General features: G+C 35.4%; 2 protein-coding genes across 2 annotated transcripts; one reads left to right on the forward strand and one right to left on the reverse strand.

Annotated features, from left to right (window-relative positions):
* Positions 1 to 958: 958 nt before the first annotated feature.
* Positions 959 to 6,387, reverse strand: LOC123704735 (zinc finger protein 570-like). Its single transcript, XM_045653185.1, has 3 exons — positions 6,162 to 6,387; positions 3,432 to 3,554; positions 959 to 2,114 (listed from the first exon to the last, which is right to left on the reverse strand). Exons 1-3 carry the CDS (start codon positions 6,303 to 6,305, stop codon positions 1,026 to 1,028), a joined length of 1,356 nt encoding a protein of 451 aa, XP_045509141.1. The 5' UTR covers positions 6,306 to 6,387; the 3' UTR covers positions 959 to 1,025.
* An 821-nt stretch (positions 6,388 to 7,208) lies between these two features.
* On the forward strand, positions 7,209 to 18,760 carry LOC123704733 (zinc finger protein 2 homolog). Its single transcript, XM_045653181.1, has 13 exons — positions 7,209 to 7,414; positions 7,833 to 7,958; positions 8,522 to 8,660; positions 9,356 to 9,502; positions 11,174 to 11,346; positions 12,149 to 12,279; positions 13,011 to 13,085; positions 13,998 to 14,130; positions 14,813 to 14,934; positions 15,237 to 15,369; positions 16,107 to 16,220; positions 17,780 to 17,977; positions 18,617 to 18,760. Exons 1-13 carry the CDS (start codon positions 7,313 to 7,315, stop codon positions 18,758 to 18,760), a joined length of 1,737 nt encoding a protein of 578 aa, XP_045509137.1. The 5' UTR covers positions 7,209 to 7,312.
* The last annotated feature ends 234 nt before the right edge of the window (positions 18,761 to 18,994 follow it).

An 18,994-nucleotide genomic window follows, 5' to 3' on the forward strand; every position in this document is an offset into this window, starting at 1 on the left:
ACTTGTGCTGTCCATAATAAAAGCTCTCTGTTTTTCTACGCGAAATAATACCTATGTTTTTACTTTTTACCCGCGAGCTTATTCAATTCAGGATTTTAAAATCAGTCGCGGGATTTTGAAATCGACAAAACGAGATTTTTTTTTAAATCATTAACTGGCATGCATGTGTTATTGAAATACACACGTATATTTTTTATCATTATTATAATGAACTAGCGGTCCGCCCCGGCTTCGCCTGTGGTACGCAATAAAAGGTAGCCTATGTTCTTTCTCAGGGTCTAAAGATTGTCTGTGCCAAGTTTCATCAAAATCGGTTGAGAGGTTTATGTGTGAAAACCATACATATACATAATTACAAACTTTTCCTCTTTATAATATTAGTATAGATATCAATTGAAGACACAAAATGTTCCCTATTTTTGTGTTATAAAATACGTTTATTCCTTGCCCTTAAAGCTGAAAATAGATATGAGGTAACAATGTATAAACTGAATTCAGAACATTAAAAATTGTCAATCTAATCTTTTAGTTCATAAAAAATTAAAAACCACAAATAATATTATATCATTCAATTTATTCTGTCCACAGTTTCTAGACACATACACTTAATAAATAAAATATATTAAAAAGCACACTCAGCATTGAGAGAAAATTATATACATAATGAAATGAATGAAATGAAATGAAATGAAATGAAATAAATTTATTTGTCCATTTTATGTTTTACAATTAAAGTACGACAGTGGATCCCAAACTAAGATAATATATAGATGACTTATATACAAATTCCTCCTGGTTTGATTAACTAGCAGTGCTCCGCGGTTTCTCCTGCGTGGCTCCGCTCCTGTTGGTCTTAGCGTAATGATATATTATAGCCTATTGCCTTCCTCGATAATTGGGCTATCTAACACAGATATAATTTTTCAAATCGGACCAGTAGTTTCTGAGATTAGCGCGTTCAAACAAACTCTTCAGTTTTATAATATTAGTATAGATACATATACATTTTATTCCACATCACTCCATCAAAGACAATCTTTCGCCAGCAAATCATCGAACGACGTTTGCGTTTCTGCCGAACAATATCTCAAAATTTCATCCAAATCCAACGTCTGAGTCTCTGTTGATATACAATTAGAAAAAGATGCACTCGAAGTAGGAGACACCCTTTCGTTTGTTCTAGTTTCATATAAGCAAGGACACGTCTGCGTTTCCTTTATACTCAAATCAGGGGATTGCGTCTCTGACGTTATCGTTTCTTTGTTAGAACGTATCAAACCAAACTCCACAGGAAACGTTTGAGTTTGAATATCAGATAGAGATACTGTTTCTGAACAGAATATTGAATCTTCGCTCGTTTGAGATTTTAAGGATAGAAGGTCTTCAAACACTGTCTGTGTTGATATTTCGTCCTTTTTCGTCTCGATTTCCGGTTGCCATGACAACGTGACGTCATTCTTTATACTCTCTTCTAGCGTTTGAGTTGCGAACGACCGTTTTGGACTATCGCACATGTAATCTAACAGTTTTTCCTCAGTTTTTGCTTTTTTAACTTCTATTAGTGATTCCGATTCTTTCTTTTCCCTTTTTCTTTCATTTTTATACTGTTGGTGTAAATCTGGATGCTTTCTCATCAAATGCACTAATAATTTATCATTGGTCGTGTATTTTTTGTCGCAAATTTGACACAAGTACACGTAATTACACGTTTTAATGTGCCGATTGTAATCTGTATTCGTCGAGAATTTAAAATTACATAGATTGCACGTTATATTCTTTTCTTTGTGCACTTTATTTACGTGTTGATTCAAGAACTTTCTGTTGCTAAAATATTTATTTTTATTCGAGTTTATGTGGTATGAACATTCTGTAATACTACAGTGAAACCTCTGTTCGATGACAAATTCTTGGTTCCTTTGATGTGATTTCACTAAATGGTTCAAAAGATCCGTTTTCTTTAAGAATGTATCGTGACAACTGTGCGGGCATGGAAAGAATATCTTTTCATTTGTATTTGGTGCGACAATTGTTATGATTAACTTATTTTCCTCCATTATGAAGGAAACTGTGTTCTCTTGAGATTCTTGTTGCAGATTTTGTAAACACTTCTTTTTCTGGAAGTAAATATGTTTATGTTAGAGATATATTGAAAAACTAGCGGTACGCCCCGGCTTCGCCCGTGGTACATATTCACGTTTTCTCTACATAAGAACCATCCTCGTACTTCAAGGAATATAATAAAAAATGAATTAAAGAAATCGGTTCAGCTGTTCTAAAGTTATGCGCTTACCAACACATTTTGGGATTCATTTTTATATTATAGATAAACAATAGACACACTAGAATCTAGATAATATCGAAAAGTATAATCATTGACATACAATCCATACTAATATTATAAATGCGAAAGTAACTCTGTCTGTCTGTTACTCAATCACGCCTAAACTACTGAACCAATTTGCATGAAATTTGGTATGGAGATATTTTGATACCCGAGAAAGGACATAGGCTACCTTTTATTGCGAAATATGTACCACGGGCGAAGCATGGGCGGACCACTAGTAAAAAATAAAACCCAAAATTATGCTAAAAACTGTCCGGTGCAAAACTCTGCCCACATGTATTAGGCAGTGTTTTATGAGCTATAACAATGGACTTTCAACATTACTGCCATGCAATAAGGTGTTAATTTGAATGATTGGTTTATACAGCACAACTCAGACATTTTTGACAACCTTTGAATGCATGTAATATATTATTGTTTTTTTAATTTAATAACTCAGCCCCCGGAATCACAGACACAATAGAAAATCTATTGTGTCGTGGACCCATCAGGCCGCTGGGGGCTCAACGGGTTAAACAGGATCAGCCTATTTGACTTAGCTAATTATTTATTTTAAGGAAGAATTCATGTTTCATCAACATCATCATCTATTAATACTACTAGATTTCCGCCCGCGGCTTTGCCCGCGTTTTCAAAGGAAAATCCGCATAGTTCTCGTTCCCGTGGTCTTCCGGGACAAAACCTATCCTATGTGTTAATCCAAGTTACCCTCTATATGTGTGCTAAATTTCATTGTAATCGGTTCAGTAGTATTTGCATGAAAGAGTAACAAACACACACACACATCCTCACAATCTTTTGCATTTATAATATTAGTAGGATTTAATGAACCTAACACACCAAATTAAAAATAATTACAGACACAATTTTCATTTAAATTACTAAATCATTTATCGATAATATTTTTTTCCTTAAGGGCCGATTTTTCAATGCTTGGATAAAACTTATTCGTTGAATAATGTATAAGTGTCCGTATTTGACAGTTTACGTGACATTTTAATATTATCGTGCAATACTTTATTGGACGGATAAGTTTTATCCAAGCATTGAAAAATCGGCCCTTAATCTATGAAGTAAATAAACTTACTTTCACTGTATCCCTCAGTAATATATCTGACTGTTCACACTGTTTCTTAAAATGACTGCATCTTAACAACATTTCCTCACAAGACATGCATATTGAGTGTGGTATACCTTCTATCGATGAAACCTAGAATAAAATTATGTATATTATATACTAGCTTTCCATCCGCGGCATCGCCTGCGCAGTCAAAGAAACCCGATCCCGTGGGATTTCCGGGATAAAACCTATTCTATGTCTCTATACCAAATTTCATGCAAATTGGTTCAGTAGTTAAGGTGTGATTGAGTAACAGACAGACAGACAGAGTTACTTTCGCATTTATAATATAAGTATGGATTACCGCCCGCGGCTTCGCCCACTTTGTCAAAAACCTAATAAATTATATACCTTCCTCTTGAATTACTCTAACTATTAAAAAAACCGCATCAAAATCCGTTGCGTAGTTTTAAAGATTTAAGCATACAAAGGGACAGAGAAAGCGACTTTATTTTATACTATGTAGTGATCCATTATATACTAAGTAACAATTAAATAATTAAATCTATAATATAGTAATCGGGGTTTCTTTAGTTAACTGCCGCACGTATTATAGGTTTTTTGTGGGAGGGGAGGGGGGAGGAGGAGGGGGGGACCCTCCCCCCAAAAGGGGAAAGTTAGGAAACCAATAGTTTTGGAGAAAAAACAATTTTCCTATTCTAACCTCAAAATGTATGGAATTGGTGTTAAATCATTTTAACTAAGCATTAGACGATAATAACAAAAAATTTACGATACATAAATAAAATACAAACAAGTTGTGTAAGCCTACGTAGTTTTTTTATTTGAGTGGGAATCGCCCTAAAGTCGCTTCTGGCGGCAGTTCAAGAGTTAACCTAACACGCTCGTCGCTTCGCTCCTCGCTACCTATTTGGATATTAAAAATAAAAGTTTTAATAGTTTTTTTTTTAACCTACGTAGATTTATTTTTTGTTTGAGTGGGAATCGCCCTAAAGTCGCTTCTGGCACTCGCCGGCCGCTGCCGCGGCACGCTCGCTTCGCTCGCTCGGCTCGTGCGGCAGTTCAAGGGTTAACCTAACACGCTCGTCGCTTCGCTCCTCGCTACCTATTTGGATATTAAAAATAAAAGTTTAATAGTTTTTTTTTAACACACGTAGATTTATTTTTTGTTTGAGTGGGAATCGCCCTAAAGTCGCTTCTGGCACTCGCCGGCCGCTGCCGCGGCACGCTCGCTTCGCTCGCTCGGCTCGTGCGGCAGTTCAAGGGTTAACCTAACACGCTCGTCGCTTTGCTCCTCGCTACCTAATTGGATATTAAAAATAAAAGTTTAATAGTTTTTTAACCTACTTACGTAGGTAGATTTTTTTTTTGTTTGAGTGGGAATCGCCCTAAAGTCGCTTTTGGCACTCGCCGGCCGCTGAGTAAAGTCACAGTACAGTGAAATCGAACGTCTTGGCATGGGCGTAGCCACGGTGGGGCAGGGTGGGGCGCTTGCCCCACTCTAGCTTTAACCTGGAAGGTAGGTAGATACCTAACCAAATCTAAAAATTGAAGTACCTACTAACTCTTTTGACTGACTAACACCTAACAAGTGTCATACGCCCAGCGACCAAACGGCTGAAGATTTTTGGATCTTTTTCGTGGTGTGGTAGGTGAACAATAAGGTGTTTTGAATAAGAATAATTCGAATAACGAATTACACACGAAAAAAGAAAATAGCTGAGGTTTCCTTGTTACATGAACTGTAAGAAAAATGAGTATAGTACCTCAATTAGTTACCCCACTAACTTATCCAATTTCACTTTTGTTGTTTTGCACGTTCTACAACTCACTGATACTTTTTACTTTACTCGCCATCGCAAATGCCTTCGCAAATGCCTTCGCGAGTGCCTTCGCGAATGCCTTCGCGAATGCCATCGCGAATGCCTTCACAAATGCCTTCGCAAATGCCTTCGCGAGTGCCCTCGCGAATGCCTTCGCAAATGCCTTCGCAAATGCCTTCGCGAGTGCCTTCGCGAATGCCTTCGCGAATGCCATCGCGAATGCCTTCACAAATGCCTTCGCGAGTGCCTTCGCGAATGCCTTTGCGAATGCCTTCGCGAATGCCCTCGCGAATGCCTTCGCAAATGCCTTCGCGAGTGCCTTCGCGAATGCCTTCGCGAATGCCTTCGCAAATGCCTTAGCATTTGAAGACCTGGATATAACTTTAGGTACATACTTGGTACAAAACAGTTGCTAGTTACATATTATTTTTTATTGTTGCCCCACCTTGAGCCCATGGCTAGCTACGCCCATGCGTCTTGGTCCGCTTTTTTTGCACAACAAAACGGATAAATGCGCTTTTTTCGCACAAAAAATTATTAACTTTAAAAATTAATAACTAAAAAACTACAAGTTTCCTAACGATAATATTTTGGAATTACAATCTTACATTACCTAGCTAACTAACAATATAAATATTTCCAACAAATTCGTGCGGCAGTTAACTAAAGCCAACCCTAGTAATCTTATAAAATCTAAACTAATATTATAAAGCTGAAGAGTTGGTCTTAGCGTGATGATATAAAATAGCCTTCCTCTATAAATGGGCTATTTAACACCAAAACAATTTTTCAAATTGGACCAGATTGACGTAAGCTGTAGACAAACGTATCTACAGCTTACGTCAAAAATAATTTGAATGGAATAATAAGAAAGTATTTTCTATAATCTACTTGTTAAAAATAAACAACTTACCATTATATTTGTCAGCTTATAAAAATCTTGTACAAGCCCCCATTCCATCATGTTTTTTAATACACCAGATGTAGATAGACATGCCCGACACACTAAATTCAAATCCTCGGTAGATAAATCTGGTTTGGAGTAAGAATCAGTCATTCTTATTATATTTTTCAAGATATTTTCATTTAACTATCGACTACAATCTGTAATCAGAAAAATATTTTCGAATTTCGTGACATTTACTTGACAGTCGACAGTTAAGGTTAAAATGTTGCTATTTGCATAACGTCATACTCCACTTAATTGTAATAAATATGAAACATCATGCAAGTTAATTATTATTCAACTAATAAAACAAGTTGAGTAGTATCTTTCATTCGTATAAATCATTACAAAATTAGAGAGAAAACATGAAATAAAACTTGAAAAGTAAAAGCAATATTTTTATTGATAATGACATAGAGCTGCGTTTGAATAATTTATATATTTTATGGGGAAATACTTTAGAGAAGGTAACCCTAAAGTTGACATTTTAAGTTTTTTACCACGCTACTGATGTATAAATACCAATCAATTGGCACATTAATATATTTTTTAAGTCAAAAAAATAAGATTACTATATACATACATATTATCTTTGTTCCTTGTTCTAATATAAGTATATCTTATTATATGCAATATATCAGGCTAACTCGTTAAATTTTTACTTATTTCTACAAATTCTAACAAATTGTGTAGTTTGTGGGTATGCTGACGTATACTTAACGAAATGCCTCGTTATCGCAGGAGCTAAATATTTAAAAAAAAATCTTCACATCTGACATTTGACATTTCTTAAATTTATTTTCGTATCCAAAAGCCATAAAATATAAACAAAAACATAAAATGCGGCTATTCCATTTAACTAGTTTTATATGAATTACCTTATCATTAAAACGTGTCAATAAGGAATCAAGTGTTATGTTAACTAGGACTGTCTAAACTGGTTCACTGTATATTTTTAAAGTATGTGAGGAAAAAAAATAACATCGTTTTTTAAAAACGGTTCTAAATCTTTGCACAATATTATGTGTATTTTATTATATTAAAACGGAGTGAATTAAACCTATAATAATATGTATTGAACTGCAAGGCTGATAAAAATACAAATAATATTTCTGAAAATGACGAGTTTTTGCCGAATATGTTTCGCAGCAAATGTAAAAATGTACGACTTACAAAAGTCGTATTTGAAGGGGTTTTATGAAAAACTGATTAATTATGACGTGAGTGCATTTTTTATTAACCAACTTTAAATAGGGAAGATTCTATGTTCCACTATATATATATAACACTAGCTGTGCTCCGCGGTTTCACCCGCAGTGCTCCGCTTTTATTGGTCTTAGCGAGATGATACTATACTTACAATCTATCCAAATTTAGAGCAAATGTGCACCTTCTAGGTAAACATGTTCAAACTTAGGACGCATTGTCACTTACCATCAGGTGAAACAACGGCCAAATGTTAACCTATTCATGAATAATAAAAAAAAAATATAACCTATAGCCTTCCTCAATACATGGGCTATCTAACCCCAAGAGAATATTTCAAACCGGTTCCCGAGATTAGCGCATTCAAACAAACAATTCAGCTTTATAATATTTGTGTAGATTTCACTTTAAATTTTATTTATTTTATTTCAGATGAATGAAGACATAATAAATATATGTTACATATGCTACTCTGTACTCAAGAAGAGTCATAATTTTATGTTACAAGCGATCCAATCAAATGATTTACTTAACCAACTTACATATAAAAATATAGAGGTAAGTAGAGAGATAAAAACAAATCATAGCATGTTACTTCCTAATAAAGTAGCTTTCAATTAGTGAAAAATCTTCAAAATCGGTCCAGTACTTTTGGAGGTTATTCAATAACAACAGACAAAAAACAAAAGCAAAATATTTGTTGTCTTTATAATATCACTAATATTATACTAGCTGTACTCCGCGGTTTCACCCGCGTGGCGCCGCTCCTGTTGGTCTTAGCGTGATGATATATATAGTCTATAGCCTTCCTCGATGAATGGGCTATCTAACACTGAATAATTCGAATTGCACCAGTGATTCCTGAGATTAGCGCATTCAAACAAACACACAAACTATTCAGCTTTATAATATTTGTATAGAGTATAGATAACCAAGATGTCCTTTCTCAGATATCAAACTATCCTCATACAAAATGCATTCATCTAATAAAAAAAAATTGCATCAAAATCCGTTTCATAGTTTTAAAGATTAAAGTATACAAAGGGAAATAGGGACAGAGAAAGCGACATTGTTTTATACTATGTAATGATATCTTTAGAATTTAAAATTTTTCATTACAGATACAAAATAAAAGATTGAAACACAATAATATATTTAATTTGAATAATGTTATTTTGGATAATGTTATTATAATTAACGAGACTGAATCATTGAAAGAAGAAAGAGATGTTAAAGAGGAATATGAAATTGAATTGGATGGTAATTATTATTTGCCTAGCTTTCCCTTCAGCTTTGCTTGCGTAGTCAAAGAAAAACCCACATAGTCAAAGAAAAACCCGCATAGTCAAAGAAAACCCCGCATAGATAAGGAAAACGCGCATAGTCAAAGTAAAACCCGCATAGATAAGGAAAAACCCGCATAGTCACAGAAAAACCCGCATAGTTACTGTTCCCATGCATTTTCTGGGATTAAACCTATCCTATATCCTTTCTCAGGTCTCAAGCTATCTCTGTACCGAATTTGAAGTAAATCCATGCTGTACTTTTTGAGTTTACCCTGAACATACATACAGATAAACAGAGAAAGTTATAACATTTTTATATCCATGTTACAGTAATTATAAAACACATCAAAATTGGTTCATCAGTTTCACACAAAAACCTAACAAACATGGAAAGCTACATTTCCTAATATAACATTATCTATCCGATTTACAGCAATTATAACTCTCATCACAATTGGTTTATCAGTTACCATACAGAAACCTAACAATCACAAAGAAAACTTTAAAAGTGAAATTTCTTTCAACGCGTTGAGAATAAAATATCAAAGTCGCGTCATGGCAATATCAATATCATGGAGTTAGTTGACGATTTTGGTATCTTTGACCCTTGCATAAGAAGTTTCACTTCTGACACGCATGCTCGGTACACATACTCTTTTATTATTCCAGATACAACTTCAATAGATTTTAAGTTAACAGACACGGCTGATGTAAAACCATCAGATTCGGAAGACGATGTTCCTTTGAGCACTTTAAATTTAAATAATAAAAATAATGATAAAACGAAAAGCAAGAAAAAGAGGATTAAATTTGCTGGTGAGTAACTTCAAATATTTTTAAGCTATTGACCGAATCGAGAAATTCCGTAACGAAAACAAACCTCACGCTCCCCCCCCCCCCCCCCCCCCTCCCCCACGGGGACGGGCACGGAGGTGTGGCTTGAAGGCATAACATGCAATAGCGCAACCGCGGCAGTCCCCGAGTGCCACACGTCTTTTTTTATATTTTTTTTCTCTGTTTCTGTTTTAACGATATTTAAACATGAGTAACATTTGAACATGTATGATAAACTAGATGTTCCCCGCGGTTTCACCCGCATTGCTCCGCTCCTGTTGGTCTTAGCGTGATGATATATAGCCTATAGCCTTCCTCGATAAATGGGATATCTAACACCGAAAGAATTTTTCAAATCGGACCAGTGGTTGTCGAGATTAGCGTATATGTCGTTCAAAAAAACAAACAAACTCTTCAGCTTTATAATATTATGTACTAGCTGTTCCCCGCGGTTTCACCCGCATTGCTCCGCTCCTGTTGGTCTTAGCGTTAGCGTGATGATATTTTATAGCCTATAGCCTTCCTCGATAAATGGGCTATCTAACGCCGAAAGAATTTTTCAAATCGAACCAATAGTTCCCGAGATTAGCGCGTTCAAACAAACAAAGAAACGATCAAACCGATACGACATTTGTATGCTTTTTCAAATATACAGATCACAGGCTTTTTAAAAGTTGACCAAATTTTTCTGAAATATTTGTAAATAAGAAATTTTTAACACTTTTGTTAAAGGTGTGGGTTCGAATCCCGCCTCATGATTGATTCTTATCCATACTTTAAAAATGTCTCATAATTTTTTCTTGGTTCTTCTTTATAGTTAACTAGATTTCCTCCCGCGGCTTCGCCTGCGTTGTCAAAGAATATACGCATAGTTCCCATTCCTGTGGGATTTAAGTAGCCTATGTCTTATTCTGGGTCTTCAGCTACCTACATACCAAATTTCATTGTAATCGGTTGAGTAGTATTTGCGTGAAAGATTAACAAACAATGAATGAATGGCGCGAAGGATGCGGGTTCGAGTCCCGCCTCGTGATCGAATTTTTTCTATTCTTTATAAATTTATATTTATAAAGCATTTGAATGCCATAAAAACCAAAAAATATAAATTCAACAAAAGGTCGTGTTCCATCGTTACAATATTGTATTCACTGAAAAGTGCTTCATATTGGTTGAAATGGTTGTTAAATCATCTCAATAGATGGCGCGCGGTGTGTCCCTTAAGACACATAAAACTGAAAGAATAGATTAAATTCGATTGCTCAGGCGGGGCACGAGTGGGTGAGTTGGTTAGGCATCCGCCCCGGAATGGCGCGAAGGATGCGGGTTCGAGTCCCGCCTCGTGATCGAATTTTTTCTATTCTTTATAAATTTATATAGATTAACAAACATCCACCATCCTCACAAACTTTCGCATTATAATATTAACTAAGTAGTAAGTATCAAACTCAAACATTTATTTATTCAATTAGACTTCTTCTAGAAGCACTTTTGAATCGCCATAACATATTTTTAACATTTACCACCTAGCTATTCGGAAAGCAGTATCTATGGAGAAGAACAGGCAAGAAATTCCATAGTTGCTCTTTTAAAATCATGTCAATGCAAAAAAAAAAATTTCACTAATCTATGTTTATTATTGTTAATTCTTTACAGATATAAAAGTGGACGCCCGCGAAATAATACTAACCGAAGAAGAACAAGTATCAGACATGCAGGCTCGAGCAAGATCATTGAATTATCTGAACTCTCCGTACAAATGTAACTTGTGTTACCGCGGCTTCATAGATCCGGTCGCGTATGGGAAACATAGGGACAAACATGATGAGGTTAGTGAATGAATGAATGAAACGAATGAATGATATACATATGAATGTGTGAATGAAATGCATGAGTTACTGTTAGTGAATGAAATGAATGAATTAGTAATTAAAATTAAATAAAGACGTGTGGCACTCGGGGACTGCCGCGGTAAAGCTAGCATGCTATGCCTTCAAGCCACACCTCCGCCCGTCGGTGTGGGGAGCGTGAGGTATTTTCGTTACGGAATTTCTCGATTCTAATTACCAGTATTTGACAGTTTACAGGTGACATTTTAATATTGTCGAGTGATATAATTACACGCGTAGATAAATATGAGTTTAGTGAATGAATGAAGTTGATGAATAAGTCAACGAAACGAATGAATGAACTCGTGAGTGATATGAATGAAGGCGTCAATGAATTGAATGTGTTTGAGAATTAAATTAATGAATTAATGAGTGAAATGAATGAATGCGATGCGAGAGAATGAAATGTGTTGATTAGTGAATGAAATGAATGAAAAAACAAAAACAATTATAGAATAGAAAAAGCTTTACTAGAAACTAGCTAACCACCCGCGGCTTCGCCCGCTTTGTCTAAAACCTAATAAATTATATACTTAAACCTTCCTCTTGAATCACTCTATCTATTAAAAAAAAAACGCATCAAAATCCGTTGCGTAGTTTTAAAGATTTAAGCATACAAAGAGACATAGGGACAGAGAAAGCGACTTTGTTTTATTCTATGTAGTGATAACAAATATAAATAACTAACACGTAAAATTAAATCATATACCACTTTAAACTAATATTTATAATTTATTTCTAGAAAAACGGTGCGCACAAATGTGCAATATGCCACTTGAGGTACGCGAGTGGGCGACTCATGCGAGCACACGTTATATCGACACACTCGAGGCGGTATGAGTGTAACGTGTGCAAGCAACTCACTCATACTAGGTGAGTGTGTTTTATAAACTAGTTTTCCACAGACAAAGAGAAACCTATATATTTCGGGAAAAAAACTATATTGTGTCGTTAATATACTTATTTAATATAGTAGTAGCTGTTATATCGACACACTCGAGGCGGTATGAGTGTAACGTGTGCAAGCAACTCACTCATACTAGGTGAGTGTGTTTTATAAACTAGCTTTCCACAGACGTAGCCAAAGAAAAACCTATAATATATTTCGGAAAAAAACCTATATTGTGTCGTTATTACTTATTTAAAATAGTAGTAGCTGTTATATCGACACACTTGAGGCGGTATGAGTGTAACGTGTGCAAGCAACTCACTCATACTAGGTGAGTGTGTTTTTTAAACTAGCTTTCCACAGACGTAGTCAAAGAAAAACTTATATATTTCGGGAAAAAACCTATATTGTGTCGTTATTACTGTATATTATCACAATATACAGATTACCAGTAGGGATGAAGTTTCCCTACTGGTAATCTATATATTGTGATTTGAGTCATATCTATACTATCTATACTAATATTATAAAGTTGGAGTGTTTGTTTGAACGCGCTTATCTCAGGAACTACTGGTCCGATTTGAAAAATTCTTTCGGTTTTCCCATTTATCGAGGAAAGCTATAGGCATCATCACGCTAAGACCAACAGGAGCGTAGCAACGCGGGTAAAACCGCGGGGCACGGCTAGTCACTAATATTTGACAATTTTTTTCAGACACCAAGCTAAAGAACACGAACAGTGGCACAACGGACACACATTTTTATGTAAATTGTGCGGCCAAATATTTCGGTGAGTGATTTTTTAATCGTGTTTTAAAGATGATAAAGACTTTTTTTAAATATTGAACAAAAGATTATGATTTAGATCTCTGAACTAAACATCAGTTTTTAGGTTATTAATAAACGATTAAGCTAATTTTGCGACAGATCGTCACTTGAACTTTAATATTATTTTAGTTTTTTTTTCTGCGGTTATTATTTAATATAAGTCCTTTTTTATCTTGATTTTATTCAAATATTCTATAAATTCTTAAATATAGAAGTTTGATGTTTTTTCTATACCTGTTAATCATGAAAACAAAACACAATAGTGTTAGTATTTTAGCTTTATTTTTAATGTTTAAAACAGAATTAAAACTTTATTATAAATAATTAAATATTCGCTCGAAATGCAAATGAATTATGGAAGAATTTATTTTTATAATTTATTTATATAAAAAAGTGTCTTAGGAATGTAAATATTTCTATTTTATTATTGTTTTAAACATGAATATGCAAATTATAAATCCTTACTAATATTATAAATGCGAAAGTAACTCTGTCTGTCTGTCTGTCTGTTACTCAATCACGCCTAAACTACTGAACCAATTTGAATGAAATTTGGTATGGAGATATTTTGATACCCGAGAAAGGACATAGGCTACCTTTTATTGCGAAATATGTACCACGGGCGAAGCCGGGGCGGACCACTAGTATACTATAAAATGAAAACATATTTTAGTAATTGACTAAAAAATTTCCTCCCCTCAGTTCGTTACAAAGCTAGCTACTTGGTAGTGAATTAAGTATTAATTTAGTGATCGATAAAATAGTTTTTTTTTTTATAAAAACTGAAAATTGTCCTTTAAAAAAAAAATATACCGGCCGAATTGATAACTTCCTCCTTTTTTTCGAAGTTTGTTAAAAAATTACAATTTGATAGAAAATCGTCCTCCTACCTAACTCACTTGCGCAAGTCGCACGCAAGCAAACACATATGCGTGTCTTGTGGTGCGAGCTTCGTCAGCGCGTACGGGCTGCGTGTGCACGTGGCCAAGGCGCATAGAGGCGATGTGGTGAGTTATATTGTGTATATAATGCACTTGCGCAAGTGTTATTGTGTATATACCCCACTTGCGCAAGTGTTAAGAAGAAAGAAAAAGAGGAAAAAAAATACCTACCTAATTAACTGGAACGACTATGAAAGAATGAATGAACGAATGAATGATTTATTGTACGCACCAAAGTAATAAAATACACACTTTTATTTCCATTTCTTTACTTTCATTTGTGTTTGTGTGTTAATCAAAGAATCTCTTAAAATAGTCCATGTTTTTACTCAGCAGTCTTTATTCAGCACCAACTAAATACATATAAAAAAGAAACAGACAATCCTACTAATATTATAAATGCGAAAGTTTATGAGGATGTGTGTGTGTGTGTGTGTTTGTTACTCTTTCACGCAAACACTACTGAACCGATTACAATGAAATTTAGCACACATATAGATGGTAACTTGGATTAACACATAGGATAGGTTTTATCCCGGAAATCCCACGGGAACGGGAATTATGCGGGTTTTTATTTGAAAACGCGAGCGAAGCCGCAGGCGGAAAGCTAGTATGTTATAATGCTAAAAAGGCGGCCTTATCGCTACTAAGTGATTTCTACCAGGCAATCTATGTGTAGGATTTTTAATTATTGAATTGTATAAGTCCTAATTGTATAATTTAGCATCCTAAAATAATGTCTTTCCAGGACACGAAAAAGGATGAGCCGATTTCGGATAGTTTTTGCACGGAATGCAAGATACAGTTCAAGACGGTGGACGCGTGGAAGAGACACGTTATAGCAGCACATTATGTATTTGAAGGAAAAGGGTAAGAAAAATGCAATTTTTTTTTTGTATAACCGTAAAACTAGCCTAGGTTAGTATTATTATTATTTTGAACTAGCTGTGCTCCGCGGTTTCACCCGCATTGCTCCGCTCGTGTCGGTCGTAGCGTGATGATATATAGCCTACAACCTTCCTCGATAAATGGGCTATCTAACACCGAAAGAATTTTTCAAATCGGACCAGTAGTTCCCGAGATTAGCGCGCTCAAACAAACAAACAAACTCTTCAGCTTTATAATATTAGTATAGATAACGTGTTTTGTCAACTATATCTATGTTTTTTCAGAGCCACATGCCCAATATGCAAGGAGCATGTAAGTGAAGCGCATAGATTTTCGCATATGCGCACACACACCATGCGTGTCCATGCGCATGAGTTTGAAAGGACACCGGCCATGACCACACTGTCTTGTGACCATGTAAGTATTATATATTTATTTATTAAAACAACTAGCTAACCGCCCGCGGCTTCGCCCGCTTTGTCTAAAACCTAATCCATACTAATATTATAAATGCGAAAGTAACTCTGTCTGTCTGTCTGTTACTCAATCACTCCTACACTGCTGAACCAATTTGCATGAAATTTGGTATGGAGATATTTTGATACCCGAGAAAGGACATAGGCTACCTTTTATTGCGAAATATGTACCACGGGCGAAGCCGGGGCGAACCGCTAGTTATATAATAAAACCTTCCTCTTAATCCATCTATCTATTTAAAAAAAATCGCATCAAAATCTGTTGCGTAGTTTTAAAGATTTAACCATACAAAGGGACATAGGGACAGAGAAAGCGACTTTGTTTTATACTATGTAGTGATATGTCTATACTAATATTATTAAGCTGAAGAGTTTGTTTGTTTGAACGCGCTAATCTCAGGAACTACTGGTCCGATTTTAAAAATTATTTCGGTGTTAGATAGCCCATTTATCGAGGAAGGCTATAGGCCTATACTGCTGTTGGTCTTAGCGTGATGATATATAGCCTATAAGATAAAACCTTCTTCGATAAATGGGCACCGAAAGAAATTTTTCAAATCGGACCAGTATTTCCCGAGATTAGTGCGTTCAAACAAACAAACTCTTCAAGTTTATAATTTTTGTATATTATATTTGAATGAACCTGAGAACGAACTAATTTTTTTCTATTATTTTCAGTGTGAATCGAAATTCTTCAATTTGACAAAACTGAGGACTCACATAAAGAGGGTACACCTCGGATATAAGTACGACAAGAATATAGTGTGCGAAACTTGCGGGAAGCACTGTACAGTAAGTTATACATGGTGTCTTTAATTTTAACTTAAAAATGTTTAATTATAATACGAACATATTTTGTTCCACACAGTTCGTGGTATTAGTTAAATACATGAGTTCTACTAATATTATAAATGCGAAAGTTTGTGAGGATGTGTATGTGTGTGTTTGTTATTCTTTCACGCAAATACCACTGAACCGATTACAATGAAATTTAGCACACATATAGAGGGTAACTTGGATCAACACATAGGATAGGTTTTATCCCGGAAATCCCACGGGAACGGGAACTATGCGGGTTTTTCTTTGAAAACGCGGGCTAAGCCGCGGGCGGAAAGCTAGTGGAAACGCGGCTCAATTCTCACATTGTTCTGGTACTACGAGCACTACACACACACACACGCACACACGCTCTAAATTTCTATTAATTTTGCTTGTGATTAAAAAGCTTCGATCTACACACACACACACAGCAAATGTCTGTTGATTTTTAACCGACTTCAAAAAAAAGAAGGAGGTTATTAATTCGGCCGGTATGTTTTTTTTTTAATGTATGTACACCGATTACTCCGAGGTTTCTGAACCGATTTACGTGATTCTTTTTTCGTTCGATGCGGGATGGTGTCGAATTGGTCCCATAAAAATTTTATTCGGATAGGCCCAGTAGTTTTTATTTTATGAGCATTTTTGTCTGTATTTGTCAATGTTGCAAGTGCAAGTTTGAAGTCGGTTGTTTTTAACGCAGTTATCACTTGTTTCTTTTGTATAAAAACCCTCACACACAGTCCACAGCCGCCTTACAGTACCATCAAAGACGGCACAGTGGTGAGCGTCCGTACGCTTGCCCACAATGCTCTATGCGCTTTCGTTGCCGCGAGAACGGTACACACACACTACTCAGTCACTGACACAAACTACACACACACAAGCTCTAAATTTCTATTAATTTTGCTTGTGTATAAAAAACTTCACACACAGTCCACAGCCGCCTTACAGTATCATCAACGACGGCACAGTGGTGAGCGTCCGTACGCTTGCCCACAATGCTCTATGCGCTTTCGTTGCCGCGAGCACGGTACACACAGTACTCAGTCACTGACACAAACTACACACACACAAGCTCTAAATTTCTATTAATTTTGCTTGTGTCACACCCCGGACACTCCATACAAAATTATAGTTTTGACAGTCACACTGTAGAGACTGCAAATGTGTGTGTAAACTCTTTATGGTTGGCACATTTGTGACTAGCGTAAAAAAAAATTCGCGTTTTTCTGATGAAATACATCCGTAAACAGCACAATATCTAACCATTTTCTACGAAAAACGATAATCACAAATCCAAAATAATAAAATTGCTTTAAGTCAATTTGATTAATGTTGTCAATCTTCGTTGCGTTTCGTCTAAAGACGTCGTTGGTATCGTCCTTGCGGGGAAATGGGTACCATAACATGTCTGATCGTGCGGGGTGAGGTAAGTGTTTAATTTTGGCGGGAGGCGGAGAGTGTCCGTTCTGTAGCGTTTAGCTACTATTATGTATTCTGTGCTTGTGTATAAAAAACTTCACACACAGTCCACAGCCGCCTTACAGTACCATCAACGACGGCACAGTGGTGAGCGTCCGTACGCTTGCCCACAATGCTCGATGCGTTTTCGTTGCCGGGAACACGCGAGAATACACTACAGAACTCACTCGGGCGAACGTCCGTGCTCTTGTCCGGTTTGCGGGAAAGCGTTCACGCAGAAACCCGCGCTGAATCGACATTATGCGGTGAGTTGATACATGCATGCACTTCATACAAACATACACAGCTTTTTGGATATTTCTCGTTTTATTTTTAAAATTTTTATCATTTTTGATTTTACTCATTAGGTATAGAACTTTCAATATCAGTTTAAAGTTTTTTGGATATATGTAATAGTTACGGAATAATCGCCTGTGCACACTTAACGATTACGCCCTGTATACACTCTCATAAAAAGCATAAGAAGACATAGTAAATGAGTCAATCACGTCAGTTTATATGTATTCTAAAATAGAAAGGCGATTTTTATGAACATTATGTTTTAATAGACAAATCAGATTTTAAGGAAAGTCCGGTATAAGAATCTTAATTAAAGTTATACTAAACTATAATTAAGATTCTCAATTCATAACTTACCTAATCAATCATTTGACATTAGTTAATCTGCCATTTATCACACATGGCGGGAAATTCGAGACCTTTTTTTCTTTTGTATAATCAAAAAGAATACAAATACCTACTACGTAAGAATATAATTGCCAGTATCGAATTTACCGGCGTTATTTTTTTGTAAATAAAATAAACAATAGACAATAAACAAAAAAATAACGCCGGATTTTTTTTCTTATTTGACATTTGATTTTGACATATTGATTTTTTCACAGATACACACAGGATCCAAACCGTTCGAGTGCCAGTACTGCGCGAAAACTTTCAGCCAGTCGAGTTCTTTGAAGGCGCATATAAAAACAGTGCATTTAAAAATACCTAGGAAAGCAAGCCAAGTGGTTGAAAATAAAATTTGCTGACAAAATTGTGTTTTATTTACCTCGTACCATTCTATTTACTTTAAAAAGAATACGTCTTAATCTACCTTTTGAATTGGTGGTAGTTAAAAAAATAGACTTAGGTATGTTTTTACTTTTAAATCATACTTCGCTCGTTCGCCCCCAGTTTTTATAACAAATGATTTATGAATGAAAAAAAATAGTTTTACATTCGTTTGTTCTGTGCAATTAATGTATTTTTTTATGAATAAAATC

This window comes from Colias croceus, chromosome 30 (genome assembly GCF_905220415.1).
Source record: "Colias croceus chromosome 30, ilColCroc2.1".
Lineage (NCBI taxonomy): Eukaryota > Metazoa > Arthropoda > Insecta > Lepidoptera > Pieridae > Colias > Colias croceus.

What these genes read in the sequence shown, in the direction of transcription:
- LOC123704733 (XM_045653181.1), top strand. Translation starts at nt 7,313, where the DNA reads ATGACGAGTTTTTGCCGAATATGTTTCGCAGCAAATGTAAAAATGTAC. An exon ending in ATAGGGACAAACATGATGAG is followed by an intron (nt 11,347 to 12,148) that starts GTTAGTGAATGA and finishes ATTTATTTCTAG; the next exon opens with AAAAACGGTGCGCACAAATG. An exon ending in AGGCGCATAGAGGCGATGTG is followed by an intron (nt 14,131 to 14,812) that starts GTGAGTTATATT and finishes ATGTCTTTCCAG; the next exon opens with GACACGAAAAAGGATGAGCC.
- LOC123704735 (XM_045653185.1), bottom strand. Translation starts at nt 6,305, where the DNA reads ATGACTGATTCTTACTCCAAACCAGATTTATCTACCGAGGATTTGAAT. An exon ending in ATAAGCTGACAAATATAATG is followed by an intron (nt 3,555 to 6,161) that starts GTAAGTTGTTTA and finishes ATTTTATTCTAG; the next exon opens with GTTTCATCGATAGAAGGTAT. An exon ending in TACTGAGGGATACAGTGAAA is followed by an intron (nt 2,115 to 3,431) that starts GTAAGTTTATTT and finishes ATTTACTTCCAG; the next exon opens with AAAAAGAAGTGTTTACAAAA.